Source organism: Chrysochloris asiatica, unplaced genomic scaffold, assembly GCF_000296735.1.
Source record: "Chrysochloris asiatica unplaced genomic scaffold, ChrAsi1.0 scaffold00374, whole genome shotgun sequence".
Taxonomy (NCBI): Eukaryota; Metazoa; Chordata; class Mammalia; order Afrosoricida; family Chrysochloridae; genus Chrysochloris; species Chrysochloris asiatica.
In genome coordinates, this window is record NW_006408892.1 from 1,229,756 (window position 1) to 1,256,819 (window position 27,064).

The 27,064-nt window shown below is 47.0% G+C and overlaps 1 protein-coding gene across 1 annotated transcript in view; it reads left to right on the top strand.

Moving 5' to 3' along the window:
• Nucleotides 1–1,293: 1,293 nt before the first annotated feature.
• Nucleotides 1,294–27,064, top strand: part of PGPEP1 (pyroglutamyl-peptidase I) — a 34,608-nt gene continuing 8,837 nt past the window's right edge. The window contains exons 1-3 of the mRNA XM_006876301.1: nt 1,294–1,362; nt 3,334–3,386; nt 25,082–25,198. Coding sequence (XP_006876363.1) covers nt 1,329–1,362; nt 3,334–3,386; nt 25,082–25,198 — 204 coding nt within the window. The 5' untranslated portion in view covers nt 1,294–1,328. The remainder of the gene's footprint in view (nt 1,363–3,333; nt 3,387–25,081; nt 25,199–27,064) is intronic.

Here is a 27,064-nt window from a genome sequence, read left to right on the forward strand (position 1 = left end):
GTGAATTTCCTTGCATTGAATATAAAGGAAGTGGTTTCTGAATGCGATTAAGTGCTGTGAAGAGGTTGAAAAAGGAAATAAGATGGAGCCACTGGAGGCTGGTGGAGGGTAGCTTCAGTCAGGGAGTAGAAAAGGGACCCTCGGAGGAGGTGACTTTCAAGCTGAAGACTCAAGGAAGAGAAAGGCCAGGTTTTCTGGTGTCTTTTGAATGCTCTGGGCACAGGAAGAGCAAGTGCAAAGGCCCTGGGGTCGGTTATGTTCAAAGACTGAGCTGGGGAGAGACAGCAGGAAGAGAGCTAGAGTCTTTGGGGGCTACATCATCCTCCTTAGCAACTTGGGAGCCTGGGAGAACCTTCTAGCATCACCCAATTGTGGGTGCCTGTTTTCAAAATCTTATTCTTTTCCTCCTTCAACCTCCCAGAGTGACCCCTCTATTTCCTCATCTGTAAAATGGGGTGACGCCTTTCTCACAGGGCTTTCTGATTCCCCACGTAATTAATGGGTAGATATGGTGCTGTAGGATTAGCACTGGACTGCTAACCGTAGTGTTGGCGCGGTGCAGACCCACCAGCTACTTCTTGGAAACCCTATACAGGGTAGGTATGAATCACAATCGACTTGATGGCACTTAACAACAACAGGCACACAGTAAAAGCCCTGGATGATGGCAGCAGTGAAGAAGCTCGACTGCTAACTGAAGGGTTGGAGATGTGAGTCCACCGCAGATGTTTTGGAAGAAAGACCAGAATCTACTTCTGAAAAATCAATCACTGGAAACCGTGAGTAGCACAATTCTACTCTGATCCGTATGGAATCACCATGAGGCATGGGTGGACTCCACATCAACCTTTTTTGTTTGTTTTTGCAAGTGCGATGTCTAGTCATTATGGAAAGAAAAAAAACTTTACAGCACATTTTTCCTGCTCAGGGGTTCAGTGGGCTAACTTATCTGGTGGGGTGCCAGTTTGTACCTAAGCTAAAGAAAACATGGTTTAAAACTTTTTTTTTTTTAAGGCACACAGTAGGTGTTCAGCGAACACTTAGGGAGTAAATGACTGGGTTGGGTCAGGCAGAACGCACTGGCCTCATGCTACAGGTGGGGAGACTGAGGCTAGGGAGGGAGCAAAGGGCAGTCACTTCAGGGCTGCGGGTAGGGGAGTGGTGGCGGGGACGCGCACGTTGCGTCCCGTAGCGAGGTTGCGCACGCCGGCCAACGGGCGGGGGTGCGGGCGGGGGCGGGGCCGGGGCGGTGGTGGCGGGGGCGGTGGCTGCAGCCGTGGGCGCGACAGTCGGGTCGGGCGCGGGTCCGAGGCGGCAGCCAGCCGGCCATGGAGCAGCCCAAGAAGGCGGTGGTGGTGACGGGTACGCGGGCGGGCTCGCTGATGTCGGACGCGGCGGGAGGGTGGCTGGGCCGGGCAGCAGATTAGGGTGGGACTTACTAGAAGTCATGCCTGACTCTGAAGGTGTCATCGTCCGCAGAGCCCCGTTAGTCCGGGCCACAGAGAGAGTGGAGCCAGGGATCGGGACAGCAGGGGCCAGGCAGGTCTCCGAGCGGACAAGCTCCTTCAGCATTTGGGTGGGGACAGTGACCCTCCCGGCACCTGCTTGGCTCTCCAGCCCGCGGGCTGGGTTGGGCTCCTCCTCCCTGCTCCTCCCGAGGTCGATCTGTTCTCACCCCCGGCCCCAGGGGACAAAGGCTGAGTTGAGGGCAGGAAGTGCCCCGGGTGACAAATGAACCTCTTAGCAGCCTCTGCTCCCCGCGCCCTACGGTAGTGGGGGGCTGTCCCCCGAGTCAGGGGCAGATGGGGCTCCGGAGACCTCAGGCAGTGGCCCAGGGACCTCGGGCACGGGTCTCCCAGCTGCCCCAACGATCGCCTTGGGTGACTTGAGTGTGGGGCAAGCGTTGTCATCGACTCCCCGAAACCAACTGTTCCTTCTCGCGGGGACTCTGCCTTGGGCCACGTGGGACCTCCACTTCCTTCTCTGCGTGTTGGGTGTGTGGGTCGCTTATACCTGCTGTTGGGAGGTGGGGGTGGGGTGCTCGGACTCCCAGCCAGGATTGTTGTTGTTAAGTGCCGTCAAATTGGTTCCTACTCAGCAACCCTGTATAGGGTTTCCAGGGAGCAGCAGGTGAGCTTGAACCGCTGGCCTTGCAGTTCAAACGAACCTTGCAGTCCAGCGCATTAACCCGCAGCGCCACACCCAGCCAGGATTAGCATGGGTTTAACAACAACAACAACAACAATTGTGGTCTACAAGGCCTAGGGAATGGTGGGACTGGTCTTGGAACTCCAGGGAAGATGAGCCACTCACCTGTTCAACAGGTGTGTACTGTGTTTGTTTATTTATGAATGAGTACTTGCTTTGTGCCAGGTGCAGGACTGAGCATTTTCTTTGCATTAATTCATTAAATCCTCACCAATTCCATTTTGTGGAGGGAAAACTCCGCCACAGGTTCCGCTGAGGTTTTAACTTGCTTTATGCAAGGGGAAAGGAGTCTGAGGTCCCTCCTGATCCGCCTCTCCACCCCCACTTCCAACAAATTGAACAGAGCCCTTCACTGGGCACTGATTGCAAAGGGTACCCTTGTTCTGCCTGAGTGATGTGCTGAACTTCATTTGCAGATGGTTAAGTGAGAGATGAGACAGATAGTAGACTCTCATGGGTCTATGTTGGAATGCCGGCTCTTCTTGCTTTGTGCCCTGAGGCAGCCAGCTTTCCCTTTGTGTGTACCTCAGTCTGCAATCCTGTAAAATGGGCTCATCAGTGCTCTTCCCTAAAAGAGGAGGTCCAAATGCTTAGCACCTCATGGAGTGCTTAGCATATAAGCAGTAGTTCTGCTTAGATGATGACTGGTTTGGAAATTGGACCTAGAATTTGGGGGGTGGGAAGATCTGAATGTCATGGTCTGGGGGAGACCCCCCCCCACACACACACATCTCTAAGGTCCACTCTTCATCAGCTGTGTTTCACAGAGCACAGAGGTTGAGTTAGGTGCTGGGGATACCATGTGAACGAGGTGGACCTCACACTGCCCCAGGGCTTCGGAGGACAGTCCTGGACAGAGAAAGACAGAGAAGAAAGTCCACGGGCTGTTGAGGCTGCTGGCCCATACTGGGCCTGGGGGTCAGGTAGAGGTGATGGCAGGGAATGGGAAGGGGCTCAGGCCATGGCTGACAACAAAAAGGCAGGGAGTGTGGGGGATGTACCCCAGAACTCAAGAACAGGCCCCTAATACCCTCTCAGTGACAGCTGTTCCTTATAGCTCCAGTAGAGGAGCCGACACCCACAGTGACAGTCCTTGGTGACCCTCTGTCTTTGCTACTTTTCCAGGGTTTGGCCCTTTTGGGGAGCACACCGTGAATGCCAGCTGGATCGCAGTCCAGGTAACTTAATGCCGTAGGGTAGGAGTCAGGCATGAGGCTGGCTCCCCGACAAGGCTGGTACATGTACCTTCTTCCTAGATCGATAATCGTTGTAGCTTATATTTGTGGACTGCTTTGCTATGCAGGAAGTGTTGCTATTACTCTCTCCTGGGGTGGTATGGTTAGCTAGCATAGAGTCAGCCCCCAATTCATGGTGGCCCCATGCACAACACAAGATGTTGCCCAGTTCTGCACCATGCTCTTGAGGAGTTGTGAATCAAATCTCTGTGACTCATAGGGTTTTCACGGGCTGATTTTCAGAAGTACATATTCAGGCCTTTCTTCCTAGTCTGTCGTAGTCTGGAAGCGTCGCTGAAACCCGCTCAGTATCATAGCAGCATGCACTGACCGGTTGGATGGTAAACTGCAGGTGAGGTATGTTTGCTGGGGATGAAACCCAGGTCTCCCATGTGGAAATCGAGAGTTCTACCACTGAGCTAGAGTCCTTGGGGTAGCGCTGAAGGATATGCACTGGACTGCGAACCACAAAGTCGGCAGTTCAAACCTGCCAGCTGCTCCTTGGAAAGCCTATACAGCGTCACTATGAGTCCAAACTGACTTAACAGCACTTAACAACAACAACCACTTCCTCATCCCCATGGAGTGTCGTTATGGTTGTTAGTCGTCACCAAGTTGATTGATTCTAATGCATGGCATCCCCGTGTGTACAGAGTAGAACTGCTCCATAGGGTTCAAGGTTGTGATCTTTTGCCAGGCCTGTCTTCTGAGGTACCTCTGGGTAGGTTTGAACTGCCAACCTTTCAGGTAGTGGTCACGTACTTACTTACCTATTTGCACCACCCCATGGGGTTGTTGTTGTTGTTGTTATGTGCCGTGGAGTTGGTTCCGACTCATAGCGACCCTGTACAGGGTTTCTGAGGCTGTAAATCTTTACGGGAGCAGAAAACCTCATCTTCTGTGGAACAGCTGGTAATTTCGAACTGCTAATCTTGCGGTTCACAGCCCGATTCATAACCACTATGCTACCAGAGCTCCTTACCCCATGGGGTAGGTGTAGTTATTCTTGTGCCTACTTGACTACTTGACAGATGAGAAGGCTGCGTCTGGAGAGATGAAGGGGGTCATCTGAGGTCACTTAGCCAGAAACTAGACGTGTTACTGGCTCAAAAGTGCTCCATACTCCGGCCAGAGGCCACAGATCTGGGGCTTGGGGGAACTGCTGGTGTGAGAAAGTGGGGTTTACTCTTGGTCATCTTGAAATCATCTGGATATGGGCTCACTCTCCCTCTTATCAAAACCTTTCCCATTCACACAGAGATGGACCCTCAAATGGCCAATTTGAGAATTCCCTGATGGGATGTCTTAACTCGGTAGCAGGGGAGAAGTCTGTGGGTCGGTGGTCTTTCCTGCTGCACCAAGCTAGACGGGTGAATGAGAAGATTCCCAGTTTCTTTGTCTGACAGGACACTTGGAGGGACAGACTGGGGGACAAAGGGCAGAGAGAAAGAGGGAGACGTCCTCCCCTTGTATAAATCAGACAGTCAGGGACCAGAGTCAGCCCCTTGTTAATCCTAGCCCATTAGTTCTCTGATTTAAGGCACCTCGGTGCCCTCCTCCAAGCCAAGCTTAAATTCAAATTGAAATCTCAGTACATCACCCCCCAGCTGGGGCCCTCACCTTTTGCTCCTCCTCTGCTCTGGACCCCCAAATCTAGGCTGCCTCCTTTTTTTTCCTTCTTCTTCACCCCACTATGTGGGCGGGATGTGGGAGGGGTCCAGGGCCCCGCTTACTGTGCCTGGTCCCCAGAGCCCAGACAAAAAGGAACAGCGTGTTTCTGAAGCCGTGTATGTCTGGCTTTGTGGGGGTTTCAGACAACAGGCTTCACGGGCTTGAGTGGACACAAAGGCGTGTGTCTGAATTCCTGGGCCCCAGACACTGTGATCTGCATCTTAAATAGAGGAAAAATCAATTAAACAATCTTTGGGAATCCCTCCAGTTCCAGGCTTGGGGTGGTGGGGATGGCAGCCTTTTAATCCTGTGGCCTAAGGGATGATGTCTCTTCTGTCAGTCCCCCAACTCTCCAAGCCTCTGTGGGAGGCTGGTCCCATATTGCTCCTGAAGTTTACGAGACAAAAAGAGGTCTCTGGACCATTCCACAGCTACAAAGATGCCAAGACCAACTTAGATTAGATGTTTTCCATTTAAAGAAACAAAAGAAAACTGGAGCCTGGCCTAATACACTGGAGTCCCTGGGTAGTGCAGATGGTTATGTGCTCAGCTGTTAGTCGAAAACTTGGTGGGTCACACCTACCCAGAGGCACCTCAGGAGAAAGGCCTGGTGATCTGCTTCTGAAAGATCACAGCAGTACAAACCCTATGGAGCCGTTTTCTACTCTGCACACATGGGGTTGCCGTGAATTAGAATTGACTTGATAATAACTCACAAAACATAGATACACTGAAGTGCCTGAATATTGAAAGCATGATAACATTTTATGTATTTGCAATCTCCGAGTCACCTACAACCAGAGCAAGTTCTAGAACATTCCCAGCTGGCAGAAGTCCCTTCCGACTACAAAGTCTGGCATCTTCTGGACAGTACAGTGAAAATGGCCGCATGATTATTTTGACGCCATGGGTAAAAGCAGATAATACTTGTTCTGGTGTGGCCATTGAGTGAGTCCAGTGTGCCCCCTCCCACCGCCCCCCAAGGAAAATGTGCTGCGGTGTTATGGGAGGGGCCGGCACAGAGAATGTCTGTCCCACGCCCCGAAGATAAATGTTGTTTCACAGTGTGGGTAGTGGTTACTTCCTGCCCCAACGGATTTCTTAGAAACCCAGGTTGTCATCTATGGAAGGACCCCTTCCTTCTCTCCTGGGGCCAGTCTCTTGCCTTCCCTCTTTCTCTCTTCGTTCTCTCTCTATATATATCTTTCCATCTCTCCTCTTTCTCTTTTTGTCTCTGCCTGTTTCTCTTTCTGTCTCTTTCCCTGTCTTTTAATTTCTCTCCCTTTCTCTCTGTCTTTGTATCTGTTTTTTTCCCTCTGTCTGCCTCTCTCCCTCTGCCTCTCTATATTTATCTGCCTCTGTCTCTCGTTCTTTCCTGACTTTCCATCTGGAAGCCCCAGGGAACCTGTGCCACAGTGGAGGGTGACTCATTCCCCACCAGCCACAGTTGGGAGGTGGGCATTGTGGGGACGGAAATATGACCCCCTTTCTGACTCCCCAGCAGCATATCCCGTAGGAGGGACTGCATCCCTTGTGTCCCCTGGTCCCTTGTGGTGGTTGTGAGGCTGGTTGTGTCTCTCTCTCCCCAGGTGGCTTAGGTGGGTGTCGAGCTGGGAGCCCCCGAGCTTGGCAACCTCCTGGACCATCCCCGCCTGAGCCAGCGTGTAGGGGCCGGCTTAGGGCGTGTTGACATCACGGGACAATTGTTACCACAGTGCAGCGTCTAGACAGACCTGCTAAGGATATTACCAGGGAACAAAGAGGGCCTTTGTCACTGGGTCAGGGAATCGGTCAGATGTGACCAACACTGGGCTTGTCAGGTAGTCTGGAGGACAGTGTGGCGGCTGGGGCACCAGCCCTCTCTCCCAGGATGTGTGCCCACAGTGGGGGCAAGGGGTACTCTCCTTCCCAGGAGAGCCATCAGCCTGTGGGCAAAGTAATTCACCAGGATATAGGCCACTGCATCCTTAGAACTTCAGATAAACTTTAAACCTGCTTCTCCCCTAGTCCTCTTTTTTCCTTAATTAAAAAAAAAAAAAAATTGTGCTTAAATACTCATAAAATTTGCCACTTTAGCTAATTTTCTTTTTTATTGTGGTAGGAAATATATGTAGCAAAACATTTGCCATTTCTAGAGGTACAGTTCCGTAATATTAATTACATTCATCATGTTGTTCACCATTAACTGTTCCAGAATTTTCCTGTCAGCCTTAACTGAAGCCCAGTGCCCCCTAAGCCTTGTGTTCCATCCCCCCTCCCTCCTACCCATCCTCAGTGACCACTAATAAACTTTGATCTCTATACAATTGACTATTCTAGATATTTCATGAAAGTGGGTTAATTTTTTTTTCTTAAATGTTTTATTGTGAATCATGTGATAGTTTACATGGGAGAACATTAGTTTTATATTCATTCTGTTGTATATATCGTCTCATTGCCATGGTTACAATCCCCTCCATGCAATCCTTCCCCGTGCCCCCCAGGTCTTCAGCACACAGTCACTCTCCCTCTTTGGATCTAAAGTCTCCAGCTCCTCCATCGCTCCACGTCATCATCTCTGGCTCCATTTCAGGCATCGCTGCTTCTCTGGGTAGGGTACCGCTCTCCGCTCTTCTCCCTTGATGGTCCTAGGGACCTCTGCTCCTAGACTGAGAAGTTAGTCACTCCCCTCCTTGCTATAAAACATCTACCTTTACATTTCCGACCCTCACAATCAGTCCTGATAACAATTATTCACTATTGTATCACAAGAGACCCGTCTGTATTTCATTGCATCAGCCCCTCCTATTCAGATTGAATACTACTCACTAGAGATTCTACCTTCCTCCAGGCCCTCTGGATCTAGGTTCCCTCTTGAAAGCTTGTAAGCCAGTCACTTCTTGCCTTTGTAGCCCCCCACCCCCCATTTTGGGTAGCCAATGTCCAAGTTGCCCATCCCTGTCTACTCTGTGTGTGGAGAGGGTAGGAATGATTCTTGCTGTAAGGACTTGTTCCTTCTTTTGAGCTACTGTTTCCATAGGTGTAGGTCAAGTTCATCAAATTGTATGAGAATACTTTTTTTTTTTCCCTCTTCTTTTTACTTCTGGTTGAGCTCTGATCATCCAGTCACTGAAGGCAGGTCAAGTGGGTATTATCTGCAAGTGTGGGTATTCTTATGCATATGCCCTCTCTTCTTATCAGCTGGACGCTTCACTCTCCACTCTAGTCCTCTGTGGCTATGTCACTGACTCTGGGCCCAAGAGTCCCCAGGTCTTGCCACACAACCAGGTCTTCACCCGGGTTCACAGAAGTCTATTGAACGTTGTAGGGCTTAGCTCACCGCTTCCGCTTCATTACTGTTTTTCCCTCAGAAAGTGGATTAATTTTAAGTGAGTAATTCAGTGGCATTTACTATATTCATAGTGTTGTGCAACTGCATTTATCGCGTTCCAGAATATTCTTATCACCCCCTCTATAAAGAGAGCCATTAGGTATCACTTCCAGCTACCGTCCCCAGTCTCAGGAAAGCAGTAATCCACTTTCTGTCCCTGTGAATTTGCATGTTCTAGGCATTTCATAGCCATGGAGTCAGACACTATGTCACCTTTTGTGTTTGGCTACTTAGCAATGTGCTTTTTTGTTTGTATATTTGCCGTTAATAATACTTTTGTTGTTAGCTGCCATAGAGTTGACTCTGACTCGTAGGGAGCCCATGAGTGCTTTAGTAGAACTGCGTCATAGGGTTTTCAAAGCTGTAACTTTTCAGAAGCAGATCACCATGATGGCCTTTCTTCTAAGGTGCCTCTGGGTAGACTTGAACCTTAACCGTTTGGGCCATGCAGAGACCTTAATAGCACCTTTGTTGTTGTCATTGTTGTTAAGTGCTGATGAGTCGGTTCCTACTCACAGCTACCCTGTATAGGGTTTCCGAGGCTTTAAATCTTCAAGGGGGCAGAAAACTTTATTGAGATAGAATTCACATTCTGTGACATATACCCTTTAAAGTACATAAATCAGTTTTTTTCTTATATTCATAAAGTTACACAACCATACCACTATCACGTCTAGAACATTCTGATCACCCCAAAGGAAGTCCCGTACCCATTAGCAGTTACTACTCCGCACCCCGCCTCCCCCAGCTTGTTGCAACCAGGAATCTACTTTCTGCCTCCGTGGATTTGCCTGTTCTGGACAATTCTTATCAGTGAGATCAGACAATATTTGTCCTTTTCTGTCTGGCTTCTCTTGCTGAGCATATTTTTAGTGTTTGTCCACATTGTTCTTTTTTTAATTGAGGAATAATTGACGTTGAGTGCTATGTACCTAGCTTAAGTGTACCTGCAAATTACTTTTAGCAAATATGTACACCCAAGTCCCTGATACATCTATTACAATATGGAAGCCTTCCATCCATCCAAATTATTTCTTTGGCCCCTTCCCTGAGTCTTCACCTCTCTTGCTCCAGAGGGGATTGTGGCCCTGTTTACTTAATAGATTTTATTCTTGAGAGCAGTTGTGCGTTTACCAAATATGTGTGCAGAAGATAGAGTCCCCAAATAACCCCCTCTCCCTCTGCACTCTGTAACAAACAGGGTGCTGGTGAGTTGATTTGGATGCCTGTGATAGCCCCCTGTTTGTCAGAGTAGAAGTGCTTGCTCCATGGGAGTTTGGGGGCTATAATCTTTACAGATGCAGCTAGCCAGACTTTTCTTCCTCTGGGTGGATTCAAACCACCAACTGTTTGGTTAATGGTGGTGGTGGAGTTGTACCTTACAGCGTTTGATGGCTGTAAATCTTGTAGGGAACAGAAAGCCTTATCTGTCTCCCACAGAGTGGTTGGTGGATTTCAACTTCTGACCTTGCAGTTAGCAGCCCAACATGGAACCCACATCACTACTTAGTAGTCTAACTACTTAGGAGTCTAATGCAGACAGTTTGCTCCAACCAAGAAAGTTCTCCTTCACAGGGTGTCTCTCATTCCTGTGATACATTTGCTAAAATTGAGGAACCAAGATGGATGCATTGTTATTAGCTGAAGTCCATAGTTCACATTGGGGAATCACTTTTTTTTCAATTTCAGGAAGGAATTTTTATTGCCAAACCCCTAGGAAGGCATTACAAATAAAGGAGCTGGATACCCAAATCAAACTCGGAAACAGAGACAGGAGGATCTGGCTGGTCAGGGATGGGAAGTAGAGGAGTACAATCTAGTCAGGACCCTTACCCTGGAGCCTGAGTCTGCATTGTAGTGTGACTATTCTGGGGAGAGGGAGTTGAGGTTCAAAAATCCTCACCCACACCCTCCCCAGTGGGCGGAAGACAAGGCGGCAGCATGTGAGGGCAAGGACTTGACCCCATCCAGCCTTTGACCAACAGCTCTGCTCCCCACAGTCGATACATAAATAAATCACCCTGCATATCTTAGGGACTGAGGTGGATGAACAAGCAATATAGCCAGTAAGAAGCTTCCACCAGAAGGGCCAGGTCAGATTGGCAGAAGGGCTGAGCTATAGTAGAACACAGTCTGACTTCTGCTTTAGCCTCTGCCTGCGCTCTCCGGCTGGGCATAATGACATGGCTTGTCTGCCCTGTATCAGATTTAACAATTGTTGTTGTTGTTAGGTGCCATCAAGTCGGAACCGACTCATAGCAACCCCATGCACAGCAGAACGAAACAATGCCCGATCCTGGGCCAACCTCACTACCGCTGCCACACTTGAGTCCATCAATCATGCCACCTGGCCAATCCATCTTGTTGGGGGTCTTCCTCTTTTTCTCCGACCCTCTATCTTACCAAGCATGATATCCTTCTCTAGCGACTGTTCCCTCCGGACAATATGTCCAAAGTATGAGAGACAAAGTTTAGCCATCCTGGCCTCCAAGGAGCACTCTGGCTGTACTTCTTCCAAAACAGATCTATTGGTTCTTTTGGCAGCCCTTGGCATTTTCAGTATTCTCCTCCAACACCACAACTCAAAGGCATCAATTCTTCTACGATCTTCCTTAGTCACTGTCCAGCTTTCGCATCCATATAAGGTTATTGAAATGCCATGGCTTGGATCAGGCGCACCTTAGTCCTCAAGCTGACATCTTTGCTCTTCAAGACTTTAAAAAGTTCCTGTGCAGCAGATTTGCCTAATGCTATAATACATCGTCTGATTTCTTGACTGCTGCTTCCATGAATGTTAATAGTTGATCCAAGAAGAATGAAGTCCTTGACAACTTAGTCTTTTCTCCGTTGATAAGAATGTTGTTTATTGGTCTTTCTCTGCTATTCATAGGGTTTTCAGTGACGAGTGATTCGAAAGTAGTTTGTCACTCTTTCTTCCTAGTCTGTGTTTGTCTGGAAGCTCATTTGAGACCTGTCCACCATGGGTGACCCTGCTGGTTATTTAAAATACCTGTGGCATAGCCCTCAGAATCACAGCAACTCAGCCACCACAGCACGACAGACAGACGAGTGGTGGCCGTTTGGTTTTATGTCGAAACTGTCACTTTAAATTTTGATATCAATCCTGATACAATCAAGATACAATCAAGATGTTCTCTCCTGATACTATCAATCCTGATACAATCAAGATATTCTCTCCCAAGATGGCGGCTCCGGAAACAGCTGAGTGTCTTGAACCAGGAAACAATGGATTTCTGAATTCTCCTGCAAATTCCCCAGCTGTAAACCCTCTGATCCTCCAAACATACCTTTATATTTGTTTCAGAGTTCCAACACCATCACCTGAACCCTCTTGGCCGGTATTCTGTGTTGTTGTTGACAGAACTCCTCACTGCACGTCTACCCGGTTTGCCATCTTGATTGCTAGTTTAACAATTAGTCATCCATTAACCCTAGAAGAGGATGAAGATCCTCAAGGAGGCGTGGAAAGGATGGGACAGAGAGGGATGGTAACCAGGGAAGCACAGGTTGGGACACTGGGGACAAGGAACAGGCCTGAGGAGCGCTGCTAAGGGATAAGCCCAGCACACAGGCTTACCTGTGGTGATGGGGCTTGAGTTGGTGGCGACAGAGCAATCAGCTGGGGTTCACTCTCAGTGTTGCCTAGTCTTATGGGTTTTGACATTTGCTTAATGTCCATCACTAGACTGTCATACAGAATAGTGTCCCTGCCCTGAAAATGCCCTAAGTCCCACATAACCATTCATTGCCCTACCCCTGGAACCCTGGCAACCATGGTCTCCATAAAGTTCTCCGCTACTAGCTGGGAGATTGGCAGCTCAAACCCACCCAGAGGCACCTCGGAAGACAGGTCTAGGGATCTCTTTCCAGAAAGTCGCAGTCTTGAAAACCCAGTGGGTAGTTCTACTTGGCACATGTGGTGTCCTCGTGAGTTGGCATTGACTCAACAGCAACTAACAACAACCCGGTTTTGTTTTTTCCAGAACATTCTACTCTTGGAATCATTCAATGTCTAACTTTTTGAGGCTGACTTCTTTTCACTAAGCAACACATATGTAAAGTTCCTCCATATCTTTTCATGGGGGGTAGTGTTGGCTCAGTGGTAGAGTGCTTGTCTTCCAGGAAGGAGACCTGGGTTCGATTCCTGGCTGGTGTACCTCATGCATAGCTACCACCCATCTGTCCGTGGAGACTTGTGTGCTGTACACGTTTCAGTGGGGCGTCTGGTCTAGAGTAGGAAGAAAGGCCTGAGGATCAACTTCTGAAAACCAGTCAGTGAAAACCTGATGGATCACAATGGCTTCATTCAAAACCAATCACGGGGACTGGACAGTGTTTCATTCTGTTGTGAATGGGGCCCTCCGTAAATCAGAAACCAACTTGATGGCAGCTTACAACAACAATGTGTTGTTTCATAGCTTGATAACATCTTTATTTCTGTGTTCATTCTGATGGTTGTTTCTGAAATTAAATGCATTTCCCTGGGAGGGGAAGACACATGCCACGTGGAGAATCCCCAAGGATTCAAGGAAGGCTGGGACCTCAAAATCGCAAGGAGCTTTCCCCAGATCTGACAGAAAGGGCCTTCCCGTGGACCAGGGCCCTGAATTTAGACTTCAAAACGCCTGAACTATGAGAAAACAAATGTCTGTTCATCAAAGCCACACACTGTGGAGCTTCTGATACAGGGGCATTAGGGAACTGAGAAAGGAGGCCATGGGTAAAGCATCAGTGCCGCACCAGGACTCCAGCTCTGCTAACCATGATGTTGGCAATTCAAACTCACCAGCTTCTCCATGGGAGAAAGATGAGGTGTCTGCTCTCATGAAGATTTACAGCTTCTGAAACCCTCAGGACCCGTTCTACTCTGGCACCTAGGGTCACTGTGAGTCAGAAGCCATTTGATGGCAGTGGGATTTTTAAAAAAATCTGCCCTTTTTAACGTCAAAAGTGAGATCGGTTTCAGAATATATCCTCCACTGATACAGCCTCATATAACAAAAAAGACTATTCCCAAAAGGGGTCACATCCACAGGTAGAAAGGTTAGGGATTCCAACACATATTTTGGGGGGTACAATTCAATCCGTACACTCAGGGGATCAAGTTGGCCCCCTGCCCACAGGATTGACATGTCTCCATGGCAGTTCCGTGGGAAAGCAAGCCATGGGCCAGCACGTCCCATTTGGGGACAGTTCCTCCACTAAAAGAATCAACAAGCAAACACAAACCGTTGGCTGTCAAGTCAGGGCCCACTCCTAGCAACCCTATAGGACAGACCACAATGGCCACATCACTGGCTCCTTTCAAACCCAATGGAATGGCAAAACCAACCAATCTTCAAGAGTCTCGACCTAGCTACATGATCCAGCCTAGTCATCTGTCAGCACCGACTCAACGACACTTCACAACAACAACAACAAAATGGATAGAAGAGTCATATCAAATAGATCCATTTCCCCACAAACACCATAAAACTCACCCTCTTAAGGTCAACAATTCAGTGGCATTTTGTTGTTGCTGTTAGGTGCCATTGAGTCAGTACCAACTCATAGCGACCTTATGCACAGCAGAATGAAACACTGCCTGATCCTGGGCCAACCTCACTACCGTTGCCACGCTTGAGTCCATTGATGCTGCCACTTAGCCAATCCATCTCGTTGGGGGTCTTCCTCTTTTTCTCTGACCCTCCACCTTACCAAACACGATATCCTTCTCCAATGACTGGTCCCTCCTGACAATATATCCGAAGTATGAGAGATGAAGTTTGGCCATCTTGGCCTACAAGGAGCACTCTGGCTGCACTTCTTCCAAAACGAATCTATGGTTCTTTTGGCAGCCCATGGCACTTTCAATATTCTCCTCCAACACCATAACTCAAAAGCATCAATTCTTCTATGGTCTTCCTTATTCACAGTCCAGCTTTCCAGTATTCTGTGTTGTTGCGGACAGAGCTCCTTACTGCACTTCTACCCAATCTGCCATCTTGAAAGATCTCAGTGGCATTTATGTATTCCCAATATTATACAACCATGTCTCTAACTCTAGAACTTTTCCATCACCTCTCACCCATTATAATCACTTCCAATCCCCTTCCATCTTCCCACTATCAGCTGGCAGCCACAAATCTCCTCTCTGTTTATGTGGAGTTGCCTGTTCTGGACATTTCATAAAATGAAATCATACAATAGTTGTACTTTTGTGTCTGGCTTCCTTCACTTTGCTTATGTTTCTGATGTTCATCCCAGTTATAGCAGGTGCCAGTGCTCCAATCCTTATTATTGTTGTTGTTAGTGCCATCGAGTCAGTTTGCAGTCCAGTGCTGGTCCTACAGCGCCACACCAGGAGTCCATTTATTGCTAAGTACCGTCAGGTCAGTACCGATTCATAGCGACCCTGTATAGGGTTTCCGAGGAGTGGCTGCTGAGCTCGAACAGCTGAACTTGCAGTCCCATGCATTAACCCATAGCGCCATGCCAGGACATGGCTACGTAATATTCCATTGTATGGATGTGGACCATGTTGTGTCTATTTATCCATGTATTGACACATTCTGGGATGGTTTCCGTCTTTTGGTTATTGTGAACGGAACATTGGTGGGCAGGTTTCTGTGTGGATGTGTTTTCATTTCTCTTGGGTAGATACCTGGGAGCGGAATTGCTGGGTCATACGGGAACTCCAGTAGCCCTGGCAGTGTAGTGGATTATGAGGTGGGCTGCTAACTGCAAGGCCCAGCAGTTTGAATCTACCAGTCGCTACACGGGAGAAAGATGAGACTTTCTACTCCCATAAAGATTTGCAGCCTCAGAAACCCTATAAGTATTCCTATGAGTTGGAACCAACTCAGCAGCATACACTCACCACCACCACTACTACCACCATCACCATGACAACTCCAGGCTTATCTTGTACTTTTGCTGCTAAGACCTGGGCAACTGGGTGTGCTCATTACTTACTATTGGGTGTCACTGCGTCTAGGCCATTTTGGTAGACAGAACTGGGAAATCAGTGCTTGTCTATACATACCATGAGGCATTTGTAGTTCTGTGGTGAAAATCTTGCCTCTCATGTGGGAGTCCCCAGTTCAATTTCCAGTCAATGACCCTAGTGAACACACACCCCTGTCTGTCAGTGGAAGCTAAATGGTGTTAGGATGCCAAACAGGGTTTAGTGGAGCTTCCAGATTAAGATGGACTAGAAAGAAAGGTGTGAGTACAGTGGTTCTGCAGTATAAGCACTGGACTGCAAACCACAAGGTCAGTGGTTCGAGCCCTCCAGCTACTCCTCAGGAGGAAGATGAGACTTTCTGCTTCCGCACAAATGTGCAGCCTTGGTAACCCTGTACAGAGTCGTTATGAGTCAGAACTGACTCCACGGCATTTAACAACAAGGGCAGAAAGGCTGGTTTAACTTTCAGGTTAACTTCTGAAAATTAGCCAGTGAGTCTGCAAGTGCTCATGGGGCAGGTATAGGACCAGCGAGCATTTTGTTCCATTGTGCATGGGTCACCATGAGTGGCGGCCGACTTAATGCAGCTAACAGCAACAGTATACACCACAAACCCATACCTCTGCCATTTTTATATCAAAATCTTGAGCTTACACTAATATATTCAATTTCAGTCCAGCCCAAAGGTTTATTCTAGTGTTTTTCATTTCCAGATTTGTGTCTCCTTGGACTCTTGAGTCCATGGGTGGCATAAGCACTGAACATGCTTGGCTGCTAACTGAAAGATTAGAGGTTCAAGTCCTCCCAGGGACATTTCAGAAGAAAGACTTGGCGATCTCCTTCTGACAGATCAGCCATTGAAAACCCTGTGGACATAGTTTTACTCTGACACACATCAGGTTGCTATAAATTAGGATCGGCAGGGTGCCAACTGGCCCTTCTGTCTAGATGACGCCTGGCTCCTATGATTCCCGTTGGGTTTACTTCTCTGCTCAATTCTAGAATGGGGACTAAGTAGTTTCCAAATTTCTGACCATACCTCTGTGAAAAAAGAAGCTACTGATTAGAATTCAATATTTGTGTCTCTTTTTGCTTTTTGTTGTTGTCTTTAGTCTGTGGGCAAAGGGTCCAAATACCATGTTCAAAAACTATTTGAGTTATTTTTACAAGGAGCAACTTAAAAATATTTGGGTATGGAGTAGGGTGTGCTATGTAATTATTCTTTATTATTTCATATATGAAAGAATTACATATCAATTACATATATATTCAAGGACCCCTGGTAACATAATGGATTACAAAGCTTGGCTGCTAACAGCAAGGTGAGTAGTTCAAATCCACCTAGTTCTATGGGAGAAAGATGAAGCTTCCTACTCAAGATTTACAGCCTTGGAAACCTTTACAGGGTCACTTTAAGTTGGAACCAACTCGGTGGCATGTAACCACCATCACATACAAACATATATGTATGCACACACACATGAGGGGGCTTCAAAACATTCATTAGCTTTTAATTCCATTTTTCCATGAGCCCTTTGAAACTCTCATATAGATGCATAGATAGATATCTGTGTACATGCATATATATTCAGATATATGGTGTGTACATATAGGGTTGTGATTGTTGTAAATAATGTGTATGTAAGCTATGGTTGTTAGCTGCCGTAGGTTGCTTTAACTCCTGCAGCTCCTTGCACAAGAGAACAAAACAGCACCTCTCCTGCGCCATCCCCACGATTAGCTGTGAACTGAGTCTTTGGGATCTGTCGGGCTTTCACGGGCTGATTTTTCTGAAGCAAATTGCCAGGCCTTTCTTCCTAGTCCATTTTAGTCTGGAAGCTCCAGTGAAACCTGTTCAGCATCCTAGCAACACGTAAACCTCCCCTGACAGGTGGGATGGAGGTTGGAGGGTGGGTGGTTGTGTGTGCAGTACTCTGGCCGGGAGCCGAACCCAGGTCTGCCTCGTGGGAGGCAAGAATTCTACCATTGAGTACCACTTTCTCACATGTAGGGCGACATGGTAAAATTTTGGTAATTATGCATTTAATATGAAGTCCTGCTGTGGTGCTGTAGGATAAGCACTGGACTTCAAGGTCTGCTTGAACTGCAAAGTCGGTGGTTCAAACCCACCAACCGCTCCTTGGAAACCCTATATAGGGTCGCTATGATGATGGATCGATTGCACTTAGCAACAGCAACCAACATAAAATGCATGGCTGTTAAGTGCCGTCGAGTCAATTCCAACTCATAGCAACTCTGTATAAGATTTCCGAGGAGCAGCTGTTGAGTTTGAACCACCGACCATGTGGTTCAAACAAACCTTGAGGTCTGGTGCTTGAATCCTGGTGTGACGCTGTAGGATAGGAACTAGATTATCAGGCCCATTTGAACTGCAAGTTTGGTGGTTCGAATTCACCAGCCGCCCCTCGGAAACCCTGTATAGGGTCCCTATGAGTAGGCACTGACTCAACAGCACTTAATAGCACCAACATACATTTAATAACACAGTTTAGAGAAAAACTTTCTAGCTAGCATAGAAAACTTGACTTCATGAGTATTCTTACTTGGGATGGCGCTGCACTTTTTTAAGTGAAAAAAATCAAGTGAGGGGATTTAAGAAAAATGTTAGGTGCACGTCAACAGTATTGGGGAACTGGCTGTACATGGACTTGTCCAGGTCTGGCCTTGTCATCATTGTTGTTAAGTGCTGTCTTAACAACACTAGTCGCTTCTGACTCCTAGTGATCCTATATAGGATTTCCAAGGTGCAGCTGGTGGGTTTGAACTGTTGACCTTGTGCTTATCCTGCAGTGCCACACCAGGACTCCAGCTCTGGCCATGGTGGAGGCCAGCCCTTGTCTTCTGACTTTGACTTTCTATAAAACTCACATTTCTTGAAAGTGAAAGGTTTGTCCACACCCATTTCCCCCATGTGGCCAGGATCCTGAGGAAGGAATCGGATTAATTATTAAAGAAAACAGTGAAAAGCCTTCAGACACAGGCCCTGCCTCCCGTCTGGCCTGTTTCAAGTATGAAACAGCTTGGGCAGAAATCACGCCCTAGGGGTGGCAGATTGTAGCTGGGGCATTTAGGTGGGTGTTTGCTCTGTAAATTTTAGATTTCCCCTCTGGATTGGGCGAAATGCAGGGAAAGGAATTCCAGAAAGTTCTGATAGATTAAAAATAGGAATCTGGACAGTTTCCAACTTTTAACAAACAAAGGATTGGCAAGAGTCAGACTTTGAATCTCCAAGGGGCAGAGACTGGGATGCAGGAGACTGGGGGGTGCAGGGAACAGCATAGGGCACAGGGAATGGCATGGAACACAGGAATCTGTGTAGAGTGTGGAAACAGTGGGGGGAAATGCGGTCTCCAAGGAACAACATGGGGTACAGGGAACAGCACAGTCAGCAGAGAATTGGATGGGGCATTGGGAACAGCCTGTGGTTTGGAGAATAGAATATGGGGAAGAGCATGGGGCATAGGGCCTAGCATGGGACTCAGCAGTGTGGACTACGGGGAACAGCATGGGGCACCATGAGCAACGTGGAGCATGGGGAACAACCTGAGATTTGGGGATCATCTTGTGATGCAAGGACTAGTGTGAAGTGAAGTGTGGGGAACAGCATGCTCACGCTCCAGATGTCCAGATGCAGGAGGCAGGAGCCTGGGGGAAGCCATTCATCTTTTAACTGGCTCCTGAGACCCCTGTCCTTGACCCAAATGTATGTACTCTGGGAGCCACACTAAGATAAGATGATTAGTACAAACTGCAAGCTTTTCTTGCTACACAGCCCCCTCAGGATTTAAGAAGACAGCACCTTGGCTTAGTTCAGGGAAACGACAGAAAAGAGTCAGCTGTGTACTGGCATGAGTATTTCTTTCTGGGTTTATCTGTCCCTCGGAAACCCTGTACAGGGTCGCTATGAGTCAGAACCAACTCCACGGCACATAACAACAAGTTTCCTTCTAAACTAGAAGGGTCTAGAACAGAAGTCGGCATACTTTTCCTTCAAAGGATCAGATAGTACATATTTTTGGCTTTGTGGACAGTATGGTCTCTATCCTAGTGACTCAGCTCTGCAGCTGTAGTGCAAAAGCACCATAAACCAGTTGCCATCGAATTGACCCTAACTCAGTGCCTACTTTTTTGGAAATAGATCACCAGGTTTTTCTTCCATCGCACCTCTGAGTGAGTGGACTTGAACCTGCAAGTTTAGCAGCAGAATGTGTTAATCATTATGCCACCCAGGGAGTCTGCGCTGTTGTTATCAGTAGCCATTGAGTCAATTCCAGCTCATGTCTGACAGGGTAGAACTGCCCGGCAGGATTTTCTTGGCTGTAATCTTAATGGAGGCAGATTTCCAGGCCTCTCTTCTGCAGAGCCGCTGGATGAGTTTGAAATGCCAACTTTTAAGTTAGAAGTTGAGCCCAAACCTTTTGTGCCCCCCAGAGACCTCCATGCTGTTGTTGTTACGTGACGCCAAGTCAGTTCTGATTCATAGCAGCCCTATGTAGGGTTCCAGGGAGCAGCTGGTGGGTTTAAACCACCGACATTATGGCTTGTAGTCCAGTGCTACATCTGGAGTTCAGGGACCTCCAAAGCTGTGTACCAATAGAACTTTATTTCTGGATGCCGATAGTAAAAATTCACATTATTTTCACATGTCTTTTTGGTATTGTTTAACCATTTAAAAATCTAAAAACTCTGCAAACAACCCGAGTCTTATCAGCAAATGAATAGTAAACACAATGTGGTCCATCCATGTAATGGAGTATGATTTGCCCATAAAAAGGAACGAAGCCCTCTAAAAATGGTGTGGGGGCAGGGTCTCACCTCCTCTAACTTCAAAAGGTGGGAGAGAAGACCACCATCAGCATCAGTCCAAGACCTTCTATGCAGCGGTCAGACATGCCTCCACCCTCCAACCTTTTCACCAAGTTGTTACCAGCCATCCCTCCTGCAGCATTCTGTCCTCTCTGGGTTACTTCATTTGTTGCAGCGTGAGACCATGCTCACAATTACCAGGTTCAGCTGGTTACAATTCAGGATCAGAACTGCTCAGGATACAGTTTTTTGGTCAGGACAACCTCGTCCCAGCCATGCTCACAGGTACACACCTCTCTCTGGGCCACCGCCTCTGTGACCTTTGCCCTGCTTGAGCATTGTTATTTCAGAGCTTTTTTTTAGCTCTACCAATAAATGCCCCAAAGGCATTTCACTCTGCCTGGAAGCTTCAACCCGAAAGCACACAGCTCTCGTTCTTGGGTTAGCAAACTAGCACCACAATTAGTGCCAGGAGACAACCCACTCTATGTAAGTGCCTGGTGGCAACCCATTCTGCAAGTAAGCCTTCTTGCCCTGCTCTGTGGACCAGGAAGCCCGTCCTGGTCTCTCATGCTCTGGGGTTTGCTGCCTCCGCATCTAAGCCACCACTTCGATGTCACAGCTCTCTGTCTCCTGAATCAAGGAAGTTCCATGCAGTACAGAGATCTTGGGATCCAAATGTTAGTTCTTCTTATTAAAAACAAAATTATTTTGAAACTTTTTATTGTGAATTGAGTGAAGGTTTACAGAGCAGACCATAAGTTTTACATTCAGCAAATTATACACTTTGTTTCATGTCAATGATTGCAGTTCTCGCCATGTATCAACATTTATCCCAGTTTCCTCCTGTGCTTCTTACTTCCATTCCACCTTCCCTCTGACCCTTCTGAACTTTGTCCTTACACAAATGCTGCCTCTTGGATCTTGAATACTTGACCATTCCTTTACTACTGTTGTTGTCCCCCCTCTATACCTATCTACTGCTTGGCTGAAAACCAAACCACAAGAGTTGAGTCCCAGATTTGAAAGATGGCCAAGGACCATAGTTTTGGGTTCCTCCCATCTCTTTTCTGCCCAGTAAGCCCTGTCTTTTTTATAATTTTGAGTTTTGTTCCACATATTTTCCCACTCTCTCTGGGACCTCCTAATGTGATCCCTTTCAGACACTGCTGGCTCTTCTTTCATAAGCTCCCCTCTTTTGGCTTCTGAGATGCTCATTTTAAGCCTAGTGGGATGACAAAATTAACCAATACCCTTGTTAGAGTTTCTTACACCATATCTGCAGGGTCCCGCCTCCATAAGTGTCATGTATCTTATTTGTATTCTAAGTAAGCTAGCCAATCCACTTGTTGTTGGCTCTGACTCATAGGGACCTAATGCACAATAGAACAAAACAACGCCCAGCCCTGCGCCATCCTCAAAATTGTTATGACCCACACTTGAGCTGTTGCCACTGTGCCAATCCATCTTGTTGGGGGTCTTTCTCTTTTTTGCTGACCCTCTACTTTACCAAGCATGATTTCCTTCTCCAGAGTCTGGTCCCTCTTGATAACGTGTCTGAAGTATGATAAACAAAATCTCTCCATCCTGGCTTCTAAGGAACATTCTGGCTGTACTTCTTTGAACACAGATTTGTTTGTTCTGACAGTCCATGATACTTTTGATATCCAAGCCCCTTGGTGGGCCTAAAACACTTGATATTTACATAGCCCTACTCAGACTTCGTCTCTCATACTTTGGATATAGTGTCAAGAGGGACCAGTTGCTGGAGAAGGATCTCATGTTTGGTAAGGTGGAGGGTCAGAGAAAAAGAGGAAGACCCCCCAACGAGATGGATTGGCCAAGTGGCAGCATCGATGGACTCAAGCGTGGCAACAGTGGTGAGGTTAGCCCAGGATCGGGCAGAGTTTCATTCTGCTGTGCATAGGGTCACTATGAGTGGATACCAACTCAATGGACCCTGACAACAAAACTCAGTCCCAGTCATTGGAGTCTTGGTGTGGCACTGTGGGTTAATGCGCGGTTCAAGCTCACTAGCTGCTCCTCAGAAACCCTATACAGGGTTGCTATGGGTCAGAACTGACTTGACAGCGCTTAACAACAACAACTCAGTCATTAAGGGGTTCTGGTAGCGTAGTGGTTACAAATCAGGCTGCTAATCTCAAGGTCAGCAGTTCGAAACTACCAGCTGTTCCGCTGGAGAAAGATGAGGCTTTCTGCTCCCATAAAGATTTACAGCCTCAGAAACCCGTACAGGGTCGCTATGAATTGGAACCGACTCCATGGCACATAGCAACAACAACTCAGTCATTTGGAGTCTTGGTGTGATGCTGTGGGTTAATACGCTAGACTGCAACATCAGTTTGAACTTCAAGGTTGGCGGTTCAAGCTCACCAGTTGGCGGTTCCAGATCCTTGGAAACCCTATACAGGGTCGTTATGGGTCAGAACTGACTCAACAGCAGTTAAAAACAGCAACCCAGTCATTTGGAGTCCTGGTATGGTGCTGTAGGATAAGCACTGAACTGCTAACTACAAGGTTGGCAGTTCAAACCCATCAACCACTCTTGGGAAACCCTATACAGGGTAGCTGTGGGTCGGAACTGACTCCACAGCACATAACAACACCACCAGCAACACCCAGTCATTCAGTAGGAATTACAAAGACTGTGGTTACAAGAGTCCTATCAAATAATTTAGTGTACTGCAAACATTCCTACATGCTACAACTGGGATGTATCTGGAAAACATGCTACGTGAGAGCACCAGACATAAGAGACCACGTGTTGTTTTATCCTGCTGGAGTTCTGGTAGCGTAGTGGTTATGAATTGGGCTGTGAACCTCACGGTCAGCAGTTCGAAACTACCAGCCATTCCACAGAAGATTTACAGCCTCGGAAACCCTGTACAGGGTCACTATGAGTCGGAACCGACTCCACAGCACATAACAACAACAAATGAAGTATTTAGTACTGACAAATAAATAGAGGCCAAAGATTATTCCTGGTTCCAGGACAGGAAGGAAGGAGACAAGGGGAATCATTGCTGACCCAGGGGGTGGGGGTGGGGAGTAGGGGGGTGGGCTGGGGAGAGTTTGTTGTTGATTTGTTTACATGCACAGCATGGTCAATATAATCAGTATCATGGAATGGTTAAAATGGCAATTTTATTTTTTGTAGAGATGTGGTTAAGTGCCGGCAAGTCAGTTCTATCTCATAGCAACCCTTTTTATAGGGTTTCCAAGGAGTGCCTAGTGGGTTTGAACCGCTGACCTTATGGCTATCAGTCCAGTGCTTATCCTACGTAACCACAACAGAACACCTTTTGAGAGATTGTTGTTATTGTTAAGTGCTGTCTAGTCAGTTCTGACTCATAGCAACCCTGTATAGGGTTTCTGAGGAGCAACTGGTGAGTTTGAACCACCAACCTTGCAGTTCAAACCAATCTTGAGGTCGAGTGCTTATTCTACAATGTTACACCAGGACTCCTTTAGCAGATGTTGTTGCTGTGAAGTGCCGTCAAGGGGACTCCGACTCATAGCGACCCTGTGGAAGGTTCCCAAGGAGTGACTGGGGGGTTTGAACCACCAATCTTGTGGTCCAGTGCAGTATCCTTCAGTGCCACACCAGGACTCCATTAGAGATAGTAGACTCTTTTATCTATAAATGCCATCAGAGTTTTTCTTCAGTATACTTCTGCTTGTTTGAGAAATCTTGTGGAATTTTTGATAATTCTTTTATTTTTTTTTAATTGTGATGCTATTGGATAAGATAAGAGTACTGGTATGGCATTGTAGGATAAGCACTGGACCACAAGGTGGGTTTGAACCGCAAAGTCAGCAGTTCAAACCTACCAGCTGCTCCTTGGAAACCCTATATAGGGTCCCTATGAGTTGGTACCGACTCAATGGCACTTAACAACAAGGATAAGCACTGGAGTGGTAACTGTTAACCTCAAGGTCAGCAGTTCAAACCCACCGGCTACTCCTTAGAAACCCTATACAGGGTCTTAATGGTCCTAACTGACTATAGACAGCACTTAACAACAACAATAACAGCACATATATAAAACATACTGATACATGCCACAACATGGCTGAACCGGGTAACTATCATGCTGGGCCAAATAAGTCAGTTACCAAGGACAAGTTTATATGATCACAAGAGGACTTCACAAATTTCGTGAAAAAATTAAGTGCAAAGATAATGGAATTTTTCCACGAACTTTTCAAAACTCCCTCATATAATAGAAACCAAAGATTACTAGTGGTTACCAGGGGCACAGGACTCCTGGAATGACACTGCAAGATAAGCACTGGACTGCTAACCACAAGGTCGGCAGTTCAAACCCACCAACTGTTCCTTGGAAACCTATACAATGTCACTATGAGTTGGAACCAACTCCATGGCACTTAACAACCAGGGGCCTAAGGGAGGGGACGTGTTATGTTCATGGTACTGGTTATAATGGGTTAAACATTGTTCAGAAACACTTAGTGTCAGAACCCTCACTTAATTCTTACAACAACCCAGTGAGGTGATTATTTTGCTCTCCCCATTTACAGATGAGGAAACTGAGGCTCAGAAAGGTTACAAATCTTGTCCAAGATCACACAACCATGGAAATAGAAGAGCCAGGTTTAAACCCGGGGAGGTCACAGTCCTGGCAGAGTTAGAGGCAAGCAGGTCCTCCTAGCTCTGCAGAATCTGGAGCCCACCCAGGTTCTGAGGATGGGCTGGTTTGTACACAGTTATCCCTACAGCCTCACCCAGCGCTGTGACACACCCTCTGTTCACTCTGCCAGGAGCTAGAGAAACTGGGCCTTGGCGACAGCGTGGACCTGCACGTGTACGAGATCCCCGTCGAGTACAAGACGGTCCAGAGGCTCATCCCTGCCCTATGGGAGAAGCACAGTCCACAGGTGAGTGGACAAGTCCGTCTTCCTCAGGACTTGCATGGTTTGTAAGGTTTTGATCTTTTTCTGACCATGCTGTTCCAGGTGAGGAAGGCTTGGGACTTCACAGAGTGTGGTTCTGTTTCTGGAGTTCTATATCAGTCAGGACATGTTTGGCTATAAATGAAAGTAAAATATGCACCTCAACCTAGCTTGGGCACAAAGTCAGCTTCAGATACAGTTTGATCCAGGTGTTCACCCAGCATTACAAGTATTTTCTCTTCACCTCGGCAGCTTCAGGTGTGCCTTGATCTAGGTGCTCACCCAATGTTATCCATCTTTTCTCTTCTCTTTTCTCTCTCGTCTTCTCTGTCTTTGCAAAGATCCTTTTTCCAATTAAGGTGATAGAGGTTCCAGGGACTAGGATATGGGGACAAGGATATGTCATTTTGGGGGGCAACATTCAGCTCACTACACCTGCTTTTTTGGAACTCTTTATTGTGATTTGTGTAAAATTTTACAGGGCAGATTAGTTTCCCATTCAACAATTCATACACATTTTGATTCATGGCATTGATTGCAATCCCCACAACGTCTCAACACACTTCCCACTTGCTCCCTGAATTTTCCATTTGCATTTCTTTCCAATTCCTTCTGGTCTTCTGAGCTTTACCCTTGGGCACATGCTGCCCTTTTACTTCTCTGGTTGATTGTTCTAAGGAGTGCATCCCTCCCTGGTGTGGCTGGCATATCATGTCTTCGTTTGGCTGAAATTTGAGCTGCAGGAGTGAGTTCAGTTCAGGCCTGACGTGAAACCTGTCATCAGACCAGTAGGCCTGGTCTTTTTCAGGGCTTTGAGTTTTGTTCCACAGTTTTCTCCCACTCTATCCAGGACCTCCTATTGTGATTCCTTTCAGAGTGATCAGCGTGGTAAGCAGGCATCATCTAGTTCTAATCTCAGGGTTGTGGAGGCCAGGGTTCACATGTTCCGTTAATCCTTTGGATTAATTGTTTCCTTGGGTCTTTAATTTTCTTCACTCTTCTTTGCTCTGGGTGAGGAGAGACCAATAGCTGTACCTTAGATGGGTGCTCACAAGGTTTTGTTTTTTTAAAAATGTTTTATTGTTCACAAGCTTTTAAGGTCCCAGTTGTGACTCTCACCAAAGTAGGACTTTGTGGACTATGTTATAACAATTGACCTTGATATTTTCCAAGACTATGGTCGTGTGCCCCCAATCCCAGTGACTCATTCCCTGAAGGTATTTGGTTATTGCTAAGAAATGTTCATTACATTGTCCCCTTCATGCTCTATTATAGTCATGGCTCTATATATACTAACAATGCATACAAATAGAGAGAGAGAAATCGCTTCTGTCAAGCCAATATATATATATATATATTTACTTTTTACTTTGAATTTGATAAAAGTTTATAGAGCAAATAAATTTTCCATTTGACAGTTCATTCACATTTTGTTTCATGTTATTGATTACGATCCCCACAATGTAACATCGTGCATCCCACTTCCTCCCTGGGTTTCCTGTTTCTATTCCTCCTCCTCTCCTAACCCTTCTGAACTTTGTCCTTTGGTAAGTGCTACCCTTTTGATCTCAAGTGGTTGATTATTCTAAGTTGTGCATACCTCCCTAGTGTCATTGTTCGCCTTATTGACCCGGCCTGTTGTTTGGCTGGAAATTGACCGTGGGGGAGAATGTATTTCCAGACCTGAAGGGTGGCTAAGGACCATAGTCTTGGGGGTTTCACCAGTCACTGTCTGACTGTAAGGCTGATTGTTCGTATGATTTTGAGTGTTCCACATTTGTCTCCCACTCCATCCAGGACCTTCTAATGTGATCCCTTTCAGAGCAGTTGGTTGTGGGAGCCGGGCACCAT